Consider the following 13007-nt stretch of genomic DNA (forward strand, 5'->3'; position numbering starts at 1 on the left):
TTCCGCCATGATTGGAGGCATCTAATCAAGGACCTTCAACGAAAGCTCAAATTCACTCAAAATCTCCTTCGCTTTGCCACAATGCAAGGTGTGAAGCAGATGCAATTGATAGATCTCTTGGCTCATTGTACATTTCTTGCCGTCCATGCTGAATGTCTGCGTGATTTTCGTTTGTCTGTTGATTTTGGTTTGTGCAATGATGTCGAATTTGAAATTTCTCAAGTGCAACAGAAGGTTAGGCTTGTTGATCCCTAATTCAGTGTAACTTCCATCCGAGTCCTGAAAGCTTCAAAAGTGGTGTCCAGATCATCAATCACTTTGACTCTGGGCAAAAACAAACATATAGTGGAAGGTTTCCTCGATTCTCTTCAAACTGGTCTTAGGCTGCTACTAGAATGTTTTGTCACTTTTACAGCACCTATGCTGAAACTCTACGAGGGAGTAAGGTTCCTGACTATTCTTCTCAGTTTAAAGCACGAAAAATTCTACGAACTATCTGACAAAATGAAGGATCGAATTGGAGTAATGATCATTGATGTAGGAATTCTAATTTGCTCCATTTCTATGGATGAAATGAAAGATGGCTTCGCCAAGGAAACAGACTTTGTTCTATTCCATTTGTTGGAAGAGCTCCAGTTTGTTATGGAAGAAGTTGCACAAATTTATCCACCATCATCATTACAACTAAGTTTCCCCAGGACTAATGAGCTGGGCTTTATTGATTTTCTTCTAGAAAATCTCAAGGAAGTAAAGGCTGGTTCAAGTACTTTCCCAATGGCTGAAATCAAGACAGTCCAAGAAGATCTTGTAGTCATAAGATCTTTCCTAGAGAAAATTGTGGACCAGCGCAACCAGAATGAAAAACTCCAAGGTTTTTGGAGTCATGTTATGGAAGTTGCATACAAGGTTGAATTCATAATTGAATCTACAGTGCTTGGTGATGAACATGAACATTGTCTGGGATCTGTTGCCAGAGAAATCAATCTTATTAGGATTGAGGCCCTTGAGATCTATGATAACATTAGGCATGATGGTGAGACCCCCAGAGTTACCCAGAATTTGATTCAAATGCCATCACATGTTACTGCTCCAATATCCAGTGAAGATTTTGTGGGTCTCAAAGACGAGATGGAAACTATAATTAATAGACTAACCAGAGGATCAATGCTGTTGGATATTGTTCCTGTTGTGGGTATGGCTGGACTTGGTAAGACAACATTAGCCAATACGGTTTACTGTGATCCTTCAGTTATTATACACTTTCCTATTCGTGTTTGGTGTACTGTTTCTCAAGCATATATCAAGCACAATTTGATAGCTCAGATTCTGTCTTGCATTGCTTCTGGAAGTTCTGATGAATACCTTAAAATGACAGAAGATGATTTGGCAGAAAAGTTGTACAAGTGTTTGAAGAGAAATAGGTATCTCATCATTTTGGATGATATGTGGGACATTGGGGTATGGAATTTGTTGAAAACTTCACTACCAGATGATGCCAATCAAAGCAGGATTCTGTTCACCAGCAGATTTCAGAATATGTCTATGCAAATTAAACCTGATAGCAAGCCTCACCATCTTCGCTCACTTACTGATAAAGAGAGTTGGGAATTGCTGCAAATTAAGCTATTTGGCAACGTAGGTTGTCCTCCATCATTATGTGAAGTTGGAATTCAAATAGCAAACAACTGTAAGGGCCTACCTCTCTCAGTTGTCCTTGTTGCTGGAATTCTTGCTACTACTACTCAAGATTGTGCAATGTGGGAAGAAGTTGCTAAAAGTCTAAGTTCCAGCATTGTTCTTGAAGCTGAGCAGTGTATGAAGACACTTGAGAAGGGACTTGACAGACCACATGAAGCCTTGCCTTCTTTACTTTAGTGCATTTCCAAAAGATAAAGACATTTCTGTCCGAAGTTTGTTATGGCTTTGGATCTCTGAAGGATTTGGGCAAAGAACTGAAGGGAAAAGCTTAAAGGATGTGGCACACAAATACTCGGTGGATCTCATCGCTAGAAGTTTAGTTATGGCTACCAAACAAAAAGCTAGAGGTGGTGCCAAGGCTTGCCGAGTTCATGATTTGGTACATGAGTTTTGTGTGGCAAAAGTCAAAGAAGAAAGTTTTCTACATACTTTACAGCATGGTGACATTTTCACTTATACAGGACCGTGCAACCCCTATCGACTGTGTATTTACTCGCCAACTGGGTCTGATCAAAAGTCTGTGGAGCTTGAGCAATCAAGGCTTAATTTTCCCTACTTGCGTTCTTTGCTCTTCTTTGCTAATGGTGCTTGGGCGTTTGACGTGCTGGATTTTTTTACAGGGTTTTGGATGTTTAAACTTCTTAGAGTGTTAGATTTGGGGGAACCATTTTTTGTTGCTACCTGTTTTCCAAAGGAAGTAACATGGCTTGTTCACTTGAGATACTTAGCAATTCATGGACACACAAATTACATTCCATCAGCCATAAGCAACCTGTCAAGGTTAGAAACTTTTCTGGTAAGAGGATGCATTGCTGATGTTCTGTTGCCAAATACCATCTGGAACATCAAGACATTGAGGCATCTATATATAACACGGTCCGAGAAAGGTTTTAGTTTTCCCATTGACAGTAAACTTGAAGATCGCCTGGATTTAAAGAATTTAGCCACTTTAGCTCTTGCAATTGATCCCTCTTTTCAGTGCTTGCAAAAGATTCTAACAAAGTTACCAAGCATCCGCAAGATAAGATGCACACCACTCGGATCAAGAGAATCTACTGGAAATCACAATGGGATTCTTGTGCTGGACTATTTGAGTCAACTAGAGTCACTTAACGTGCGTGGATTTGTAGGATATGAGTTTGAATTCCCTCTGAATTTGAAAAAGTTGACTCTTTCATCTAATCATCAGCCATGGAGTGAGATTTCTGTTATTGGAAAGCTGCCAAACCTTGAAGCGCTTAAATTAGAAAGCAGTTCGTTTGTGGGGGAAAAATGGGAAATGAAAGAAGGGGAGTTCTGTAGACTCAGATTCTTGAAATTGTTATTGTTAGACATTCGCATTTGGACTGCCTCTTCTGATAATTTTTCCTGTCTTGAGAAACTGGTTCTGCATATTTGTCCACATCTAGAAGAGGTCCTTTCTTGTTTAGGGGAAATTCCGACACTTGAAATGATTGAGGCGAAATCCTGTCCTGAATCTGCATTAAGTTATGTCAAGCAAATTCAGATGGAAATGGGAAATGAGGGTCTCAAGATCGTCACTGAAAGATGTTGGTGATCCATGTTTTCTTAGCACTCAGATCAGAAGGAGAGTCCATTTCCTCTCATCACATTCTACAGCTGGACCAAAACTCATGTTGCTTCTTGATTTTGGAGAGTTAATCCATGGCGAGTGGAATTAATCTATGGTGAGATTCCACACATTAGCTTATATATACTCCCTTAGTACTTTCTCTAAACATTGGATCAGTTCAATAATGTAATTCTTCGTGTTTCTTGTAGCAATTTCTGGTATTCCCCAAATCTTTAATTTGAACTTGATGCAGCTATAACTTTCTGTTTGCTATAAAGAACTGTCATGCATTCATGAATTAACATTATCTATCATAATCTGTATCTAATATGTTCTCATGTTCTTTTTGTGAGAACCTTGAAAATATGTATATAAATATCAATGCATTCTTCATTTGCATTTTGTTTTTATTCTTTAATACGTTTTAGCATTATAACTACTTGTTTCTAATAAGTGCGTAAAGATAATTTTATGCAATAAATAATATAAATGTGTTAAATATTAAATTATTTGGTTTTGTTATGCTAAATCAACATTCTTTGAGTTAGATAATTTTATTGCCTTAAAATAAATTCGTTGAATGTCGATAGTTAGCTTTAATCGTTAAAAATGTCAAGGTGTTAATAGGAACCTTAGTATTAAGATGAAGTCGATAAATTTAGGCAATATCGATACGAGTATTCTTAGAATTCTTAAGAAAAAAAAATTCGGATAATTGAACTTTCACAAGATTAGTATATGGTTAGACATTCAAATCACATTTGGGGTAAACTTTGGGATTTGGTTAAAATTTAGGACTTAAGTGGAAAATTTGGAGGAGATGTGCAAGGACTTGAATACCCCTCTACTATCTCAAAAACTTCCATGCAAACCCAAACACTCTCTCGGCCAACCATAAAAGAATCAACATTTCCATTTCTGCCTCACTTCATTTTCTTCTCCACTCCAACACTCAACCTCCTCTAACCGTGCACCACTTTCTCTCCACCATCTCACTTCAAACCTCAGACCACTACAACATTCCTCTCCACCTTGTTAATGTCGACCGGGAGAAAGAGAGCTGCATTCTACATCCGAGAGTAGAAAAAGAAAAGAGAGAACCCGTGAGCTGCAACATCCCTGGTTCTGTCCGTGAGCGTGAGGGAGGAAAGAAAGAGTCACTGCGCGAGTTCCATCCCTTACTGCACCTTTAACCAGCTGCAATCATCTTCCAACCGCAACACCACCACAGCTGCCACCACCGCGACCAAAACCAGGACCAACACCTTCAGTTCTTGTGCGAGCCGAGAGAGGAAAGAATTGACAGCTTGTGTGTTGTGTGAGCTGAGCTTCTAGCTGAGGTAAATTCGAGACTTAGAATAGCTAATTACTGGTAGATGAAGCTATATCAGAGCTTGCATGTTGAGTTGTGCGTTCGGATAATGAAATCAAAAGCACCAGAAAAATCTGGTTTGATGGAAATGGAAATTGCCGTGAGTTGATTAGGAAATGCAACTTTTAATTTGCTTTATTGTGATGATCTGAGCTTGTAATTGTGATTAACCAACTAAAAACTAAGTGATTACGTCTTGCATGAGGATAGTTAGATCGGTTAGGCAAGAAAAATAAAAATGAAATGAAATCAGCTTGCATGCAAGATCATCCGAGGCTAGCTGGAGAAATTTCTGAAAAATTTGATGATTATGGCTGTTGTTCGAATTTAATCTTGAACTGGAAATGTTAATTAGCTAGCTAAGAATTTACATGTCGAATTTGAGTACCTAATACTCTGTTTTAGCCGAAGGAAAATTGGACATAAGATTAATGAGTTGTTGGAAAATTTTGGAAACCGAGAGGAGGAGTTGGAAATTTTGCAGTTGGTTTCTGGAAATTTTCTTGGAGTAGAATGGATGGAAATGCCTGGAAAATGTTGTTTTAAGTCTTGTATGACATTCAGTAGTAAACCATTTGAACTGTTGGCAAATTTGGCCAAAATTGTTGACACATAGCTGCTGGAAATGTTTCAATTTATCCGAGGAAGGGAGAAAGGATTTTTCCAGTTTTTTTTAGGAAACTTGGGATTCCAAATTGTTGCATTTAAAGTTTGACAAGCTGTAAAATATTCCACACTTGTTGATTTCACTCTAGAACTTTTTAAGAGGGTCATGCATGTGAAAGTTGGGGTGACAATTTAATTGTTATGGCCAAAATGTTGAGATGGAAATTCTTGGCATTGGAATGGATATTTTGGAATAAAAATTGCTGGAAAATGTTTAATCTGCATTTGGTTACAAACAATGAGATGTTGGTTGAAATCTTGGATAAGATAGTGTTGCAAATTTTGTCCCTGTGTTCATGTACCTGTTAGTGATTCTAAACAGTTGAATTATTGACTATATTGCTATAAGAAATGAATATTGGATACCAAGAGCTAATGATTGACGAAGCCTTGGTCTTTTGTTTAATTTTTGATCAGAAATGAATCTGTTGAAACCTAGGGCTAATGATTGACGAAGCCCTAGTGAGATTTCTATTTGAAATGTGAGAGTGCTATATTGACAAATCTGAAATATTACGTGCTTGTGAATCGGAATCGTAAGGAATCCGTTTTGGTCCTGTGAATTTGAAAAAGTTTTAAGCAAGTTATTTAAATATATCTTCGCTCTAATATTGAACGATAAAACTTAGTATTGTACGTTAACATTAGAAATTTTGTGTAGGGATCTTCTAAACTTTGCCGACTCGATATTTCTTCCTTTAGCTTAAACTAGCCTTATTATTTTTGGAAAATGATTTCACTAGTTTCTAAGACCCTAAGTCTTGTTTTACTTCCTTTTCTTTCCTTAAAATTTGTCCCTGGCTAGATGTCTAGAGGAAAATTGACAAAATACGAGATTTTAATAATTCTAACTAAAAAGCGTTGAAAACTTGCTCGGCAAGAAAACTACTTCAAGTAAATTAGATTTAGTTGCACCTCTAGAAAGAAAAGTATTTTTAAGGAAACTATACGGAATATTTTGCTACTTTTACTAGTTTTAGTCTTAAGTGGATTGTCGAATTATTTCGAGAAAATAAACTATTTATATACTAGAGAATCTTTTATATTTATAAACCTAGAACTTGGATAGAAAACTTATAGTTCTTAAAACTTGGTTTTCTAGGATCTAGCGAGGACGCAGATTTTGATTCCCAGCTTGACTGGTGACTTCACTCTTGGTGAGTGTCCCTGCTTGTTCTATGCTTACTTGATTAAAGCGCTTTCTTGACTTGATATGTGATATTTGGAAAAATGGTTTCTGATCCATCGAAGTGAGCAGTGTGTACTTTATCACACTAGCCGTTCGAGTGGTGACTTGCTTGAAATGCTTTCATGAATACTTGCTTGCACTTGTTAATCACTAGGCAGGGGAGTGTACTACACCTTAATGGTGGAAAGAACTCTTACCCTGACCTTTCGGCATTTCGGATATGCATTTTTTGAGAGAATTAATAATAAATAGGATTTCTACTTTAATATAAGCGTTGCTTCACTAGTTCACATATTCCTAGCTTTTGAGGCACGAAAGGCCTTATCCTGTACTTTATTTCCCCATGCAGGTGTTTTGTCCATACACAGGATAAATGGCTAGCGCTCCGCCCAATTTTGGAGTGAATTTAGATGACCCAGAGGATGCAAGGAGAGCCGCAACTGCTGTGTTGATTCTACAGTGGCACTTTCAAACCCATCGAGTTCCAAGGACAAGGCAGCTAGTCCACACGAGTGCTATGACTGGTCAGGGTTGGGTTGAGGACCTACTGGGAGGAAAGTGCATTAGGATGCTTAACAACATGCGCATGGATGTGCCCACATTTATTCAACTATGTCGGATAATGTGACAGGTGCCGAACCTGTGCAATAATAAATACCTGCTTAAATAAAATATAATTTCTATAGATAGTGATAAGTAGGGTCGAATCCACAGGGACTAGGGATAATTTATTTCTTTTAGAGTCCGAAGTATGGGGGGTTTTTGAAAATGAGAGTAACTAAATTACTTGGAATAAATTAAAATAAAATAAAATAACTACAACTCAAATAACTAATTATCACAATAAAAATAATAATTGACGAACTCTAACCAAGAGACAACTTCGGAGATGGTTTACTTAATTCGATCACAGATGCAAGGATTATTCCAGTTACTTTCTGATAAATTAGTTATAGTTGTCATACACGCGATAAACAACCAACTTTTCCTCAATTTGTCGATAGCCAAGGTACGACCGTTGACTATTTCTCTAATCAGGAAACAACCCTAGGTACGACCATAGAAGTTTAATTCCCTAATTGCATGAATAATTAGAAGAGCCTAATTCTAACCAATCAACACGCTACGAGGGTCTCTTTAAGTTAGCCTGTCTATCTCCCTGACACAAATTCAATCATGCCAGTTGCCACCAGTTTAGAATAATTAAACAATTACGGATTTAACTATCCTAATTGGCTTCAGGTTATTGAATTAATCTAGAATCCGGGCTCTGGATAATCGAATAATAAAACAACCATATGAACATAAAGCAGAAGATAGACAAATACCAGTGAATAATGGAAATAAATAAAAACTAATTCGATCTCACAAATTTAGTAGAACCAAATCCTCCGTTGTTCTTGACTAGACAAACTTAGCCACGCCTCATGAGAAAATCTTCAAGTAATTCCACTGAGGTCCAAGCCATCAAAAGAGCCAAGAAAGAAACGAAAAAACTAAAACTATCCTAAAGCTTCGATAAGAACTAAAGATAAAAAGTATTCATCCCTTGATCTCCATACGTGTACTTGTTTTTAAAGCCAAAGAGGACTAATGCCTCTCCTAGTGCGTGGATCCCGCCGAATTGAGAGTCAAAGTCCAAGAAGGAAACTCTGCCGAATTGAGAGAAAACCAAATCCACAAGGTGGGTCCTGCCGAATTGCTTCTTGTTTCCCATCTCTGTACGTTACTTCTCTTAAAGGCCAAATGAAGAAAAAGCCTTTTCTCCTCTCGTGGTCCCCACCGAAATTGGGAAGCTAAAAGAAATACAAGAAGAAAGCTCCGTTGATGTTTTAGGACTCTTGGTCCGCGGCTACTAGTCAGCCAGGAGCAAAGACCAAGGCAATCCGTCTCCTCTTGTGGGCCAAGTCCATGGGACTTTCTTCTTAAGTCTCCCACTTATGGAGCAAGTCCCTCCTTTTTGGTAATTTTTTGCTTCATTTCTTGAAATTAAATCCAGATACCAAATCTAAGTAGATATCGACAATTAACACAATATTTGGCAGGGATAAAAGAGGAAATTAATAATAAAATTACTAACAAATTATACCCTATCAATTCCCCCCACACCTGAACCATGCTTGCCCTCAAGCATGAGAACAACAATTGAACACCGAAATTTAATAATGGCTATTGCTCCAATTACCGTATTGCCAAGGTACCAAGAAAAACATATATCAAGCATCACAGGTTAAAATCAAAGAAAAACCACCCGGTTAGCTTCCCAATCACCAACTCCTCCAATTTAAAGCAAACTAATCTAAGGAAAAGGAATGGTTGCTCACATCTATCAGTAAATGGTCCAATCATTAATCAAAATCTCGACATTAAGATCACAAACCGGCAAGCTGACCTGTTCACATACTAACACAATCTTTATTTTATTTTTTTCTCTTTTTGTTTTGTTTTTGTTTCTTTTTCTCTTTTTTTTTCTTTTTTTTTTCTTTTTTTTAAGTAACAAAAGACTTAGTCTATAGCCCTTAGAGTCTTTTGACGCGAACTCCAACATTTGCCAGATGGAGGAGCCCGGTTACTCAGCTCCAATCGCTACAGGACCACGCACTCATAGCAACTACTACTTTTTGACGCGAAAATCGACACTTTAGGTGAAAATTCCCGGTTACTCAGTAGTAATCACTAGCGGAGTACAGTCAACTCTTATTTATAACCATATAGCACAATAACTAAAAATAACACTAAAATAACAGCAGCCAGCCTCAAATTTTCAAATATGGAGAACTAAAATTAATAATTGGACCAATTCACAAGAAAAATGTCAACAATCATTCCCTATGCCTAGAAAAGTTAACTAAAAATTAGAAAAGTCAAGCAATTATTGATATTCACCAAAGAGATGTTCCTGAACTCAACCACATCAACTCGATACCTTTTATTAATAAACTTGGCAATAGCAGAATTAGAGACAACAATCCAGCATCAAACTTGGTATTCATATGAAGACTGACCACTAGGAAAAAAAAAGAAAAGAAAATAAACGAAAAAGGAGATAAATATCAAACTAAAAATAAAGGAAAAACCTTTAGAAACTAAAAATAAAAATACTAGCACCCAAAACTGACCCCCCCACACCTAAATCACACATTGCCCTCAATGTGATAATGTAAAAGCAGAAGGAAGGAGAGGGGCGACGGCACTTCCCTGAAGTCATCAAAATAGGGGCGGTTCAGGTGGAAATTGTGGACCAACTCGCATCTGAAGCTGGTGCCATTCGTGGCTTCACCATGGACTCTAGATATCACTCTAAGCAACAAGAGACTACAATTGCCAACAAATAATGGAAGCCGAAAATTCAAAGCAATAACAATTTTAAAGCCAACCCAACGAATAAAAAGCACAATTCAACCACCCAGAGGACATACAAATACCCCAACACTTATAGCAATTGCAATCAATAAGCACTTATGGTCCAAACGTAGTCAAATTCAGAATCAAGACAGTCCAAAATGCAACAAGTGTTCCAAAGAGCTTAGTAAAGGAAACCAAAAGGATAAAATGCTCCTGAGCAAGACAATTAGAGGTAACCACTTCAATAAGCAAATTTAAGCGTAACAGACACCACTTAATTTAACCAACAGCCGCAGCAAATTACCCACAACTCGACACAAATTATACAATTTAGACACAAATGGACCCAAAACCGTAACAACTGTCTCCAATTGGACAGTTAATTACCCAATTCAACCTGCTAAAATTAGCAATTGACCACAGAAATTGGTAATTCCAGCAACCACAGTTCAGGATTCGAAAAACAATTTAAGCACTAAGGATCAAGAAACTGTAAGCAACAATGCAACCAGTACCACTGGTGTACACACAGGGAGGATTTAAATCAAACAGCAACAACTCAATAAATATCAGAAAAATATCCCCACGCATGGCAACAATTAAACCCAATTCCGTCCAAAATTTTACCCTAGAAATTGCCTAACTCTCCCCCTGCTTTATCCAAACACTCAATCACAGGGTGGTCAGGAACGACTCAATCATAAATGCCCAGTAGTCACAACTCGCTTTATTAGGCAATCCAGAACACACGATTAGCAGATGTTAAACAACTACCATCACCAGTACCACTGGTGAGTGTATAGGGAGAAATTAAAGCAAATAACCAACCTAGTGAACAACATGGATTCGAACACCTAGCAACGCCAAAAATGAGCGGAAATTAAAGCCAGAAGCAATGGGCAACTTACTCCCAAAGTACCCCCAAATATCGCAGCAGTTTAACTCAGCTCTACCCAAAATTAACCCCAGAAAATGTCTAAAATCACTGCCTGCTGTTTACCAACAAGAAGCCCAAGCAAGGGTACAAAATTTCGCAATTTAGGGTTCAGAATAAGACAAATTGAGGCAGGAATTGCAATACCTCCACCTGTCAAAAATTGACAGGTGGTAACGTGCTGGGGTGGACGGCCGCGAGAGGGTTGGAGCTGGTGCTGGGGTGGAAGCGAGCTGGAGGTAGGCGGCTGAGGATGGTGACGCGGCCGAGGCCCGGCGAGCTTGGAGGTGGCTTGTGAAGCTGCGGCGGATGGCGTGCTCGCTGGGCTGCGCGTGGCGATGGGCTGGCTGTGGCGTGCGGCTGAGGATGGTAGACAGTAGGGGGAAAGGTGAGGCCCGCGGCTGTCGCGCCTGGTGGTGCGCGCAAGACAGCGGAGAAAGGGTGGAATTGGTGGCGTGCAAGGTTGCAGCCGCTGGTGGAGATAGCGGGTTAGCGGCGGTCACGGGCTGTGGGAGAGAAATGAGTGGCGGCTGATGGAGCTTGGAGCGTGGAGGCGGAGTGATGCGGTGGTGGTGTGAAGGTGGCGGACGGCGAGGCGCGGCGGAGCTCGGCGAGCTGTGGGTGGACGGCCGTGGGCAGGGGAAGAAGAAAAGAAAAGGGAAAAAGGGAAAGTAGCGGGGAAGAAGGAAGAAAGAAAAGAAAGAAAGGAAAAAAAAAAAAAAGAAAGAAAGAAAGAAAAAGAAAAGAAGGAAAAAAAATAGTTTTTGGATTTTTTTTTTCAATGTTTTTTTCCAAATTTTCTTCCCGAATTTGAAATTTCAAAATTTGAATTTTTGAAGAAAAAAGAAAAGAATGTTTTTTTTTTTTTTTTGAGTTTTTGAATTTTCTCAATGTGAAATTTTTAACTTTTTTTTTTTGTTTACAAAGAAACCCAGTCTTAGGCGTGGGCACGCCTAACCGCTCCCTCGTCTTTTGACCATCCGGCGAAAATTCTCGCACCGTTAGCGTGACCACCTAGTGTGGGCACGTCTAACTGCTATAGAGTCCGCAGATCCTGAACGAAAATTTCTTTCCCTCAGGCGTGACCACCTGGCGTGGGCACGTCTAACTGCCTTAGAGTCCGCAGATTCTCGCCTTCCAACCCTTTTCCCCAGACGTGACCACCTGGCGTGGACACGCCTAAATGCCAATTCCCTGTCACCAAACATCAAACTATTAATTGCTACCAACACCTAACTAAAACTTCAAAAATGCATGAAAACTGAAACAAATAGTCTTGGGTTGCCTCCCAAGTAGCGCCTTTCTTTAATGTCTTTGGCTAGACATTTTCATGTGTATTCATGGAGGATAAAATCTTGTGGCTCGTTTCAGTGCTTCATCTTCTATGTAATCCTGATAGCTCTCGTAAATAGAGTAATTCTTGGGCACACGAGCTACGGGCTTCCATGGACTAGTAAATGGCACCAAACAAACAAGTGATGATCTTAAATCTTCACTCACTCCTCCATCAAGAGCACTTATTGGTTCGAGATATTTTGCCATCATGACTCTTAATTTATTCCTGGCATGAAATTCAAAATCGTCTGGTATAATAAAATCAATCTCACTAACAGGAATTACAGAATAAGAGTCAGAAAAATATTGATCAAGGAATGGAGGAGATGTCACCGCATCTGGAGATTGTTCACTGGATTCATTCACTTGAACCATTTGATGTTGGGGTCTCAATTCTTGCTCTTCAACTTTCTTTTCAACTACATCTTTAGATTCTTCTTCTTGAGACTCTTGCAGTACCATGTCATTTGTCAGAATAATTGCACTCTCATCTTACTCATGGTCGATAATAGTCGGTGAGGGCAATTCTTCATAAACTGGAGAAATCAATTTGCTCGTTTTAAATGCCCATTCAAGCCTTGCTTCTTTCATCTCTTTACTCATCCTTTGTGTCTCCTGTTGAAGTTGATGTACCTCCTGTTGAATTTGATATGTGTTAGTAGCTATTAATTCAACTATTTCTTCAAGAGACATACCTGACATGGATGACGGTTCTTGAGACTCTAACTGTTGAAAATCTAGTGGCCCTGTTGTATAATTATAACTGGAGTTATCCCACCATCCTTGATCATACCCGTTTGGATTAGGGTTATACCACGTTTGAGACCATGGTGAAAAATCTCCATAATTATTAAGTGGGACACTCAGATTATCTTGATATTCGGGGCACATACCG

General features: G+C 38.9%; 2 protein-coding genes across 2 annotated transcripts; both read left to right on the forward strand.

The window, feature by feature from the left end:
* Positions 1-420: 420 nt before the first annotated feature.
* On the forward strand, positions 421-1875 carry LOC113700604 (putative late blight resistance protein homolog R1B-17). Its single transcript, XM_027221071.1, has one exon. It carries the CDS (start codon positions 421-423, stop codon positions 1873-1875), a length of 1455 nt encoding a protein of 484 aa, XP_027076872.1.
* A 145-nt stretch (positions 1876-2020) lies between these two features.
* Positions 2021-3256, forward strand: LOC140011250 (putative late blight resistance protein homolog R1B-16). The gene has a single exon (XM_072060022.1). It carries the CDS (start codon positions 2021-2023, stop codon positions 3254-3256), a length of 1236 nt encoding a protein of 411 aa, XP_071916123.1.
* The last annotated feature ends 9751 nt before the right edge of the window (positions 3257-13007 follow it).

Source organism: Coffea arabica, chromosome 7e (assembly GCF_036785885.1).
Source record: "Coffea arabica cultivar ET-39 chromosome 7e, Coffea Arabica ET-39 HiFi, whole genome shotgun sequence".
In the NCBI taxonomy this organism is placed as follows: Eukaryota; Viridiplantae; Streptophyta; class Magnoliopsida; order Gentianales; family Rubiaceae; genus Coffea; species Coffea arabica.

What these genes read in the sequence shown, in the direction of transcription:
- LOC113700604 (XM_027221071.1), top strand. Translation starts at nt 421, where the DNA reads ATGCTGAAACTCTACGAGGGAGTAAGGTTCCTGACTATTCTTCTCAGT.
- LOC140011250 (XM_072060022.1), top strand. Translation starts at nt 2,021, where the DNA reads ATGGCTACCAAACAAAAAGCTAGAGGTGGTGCCAAGGCTTGCCGAGTT.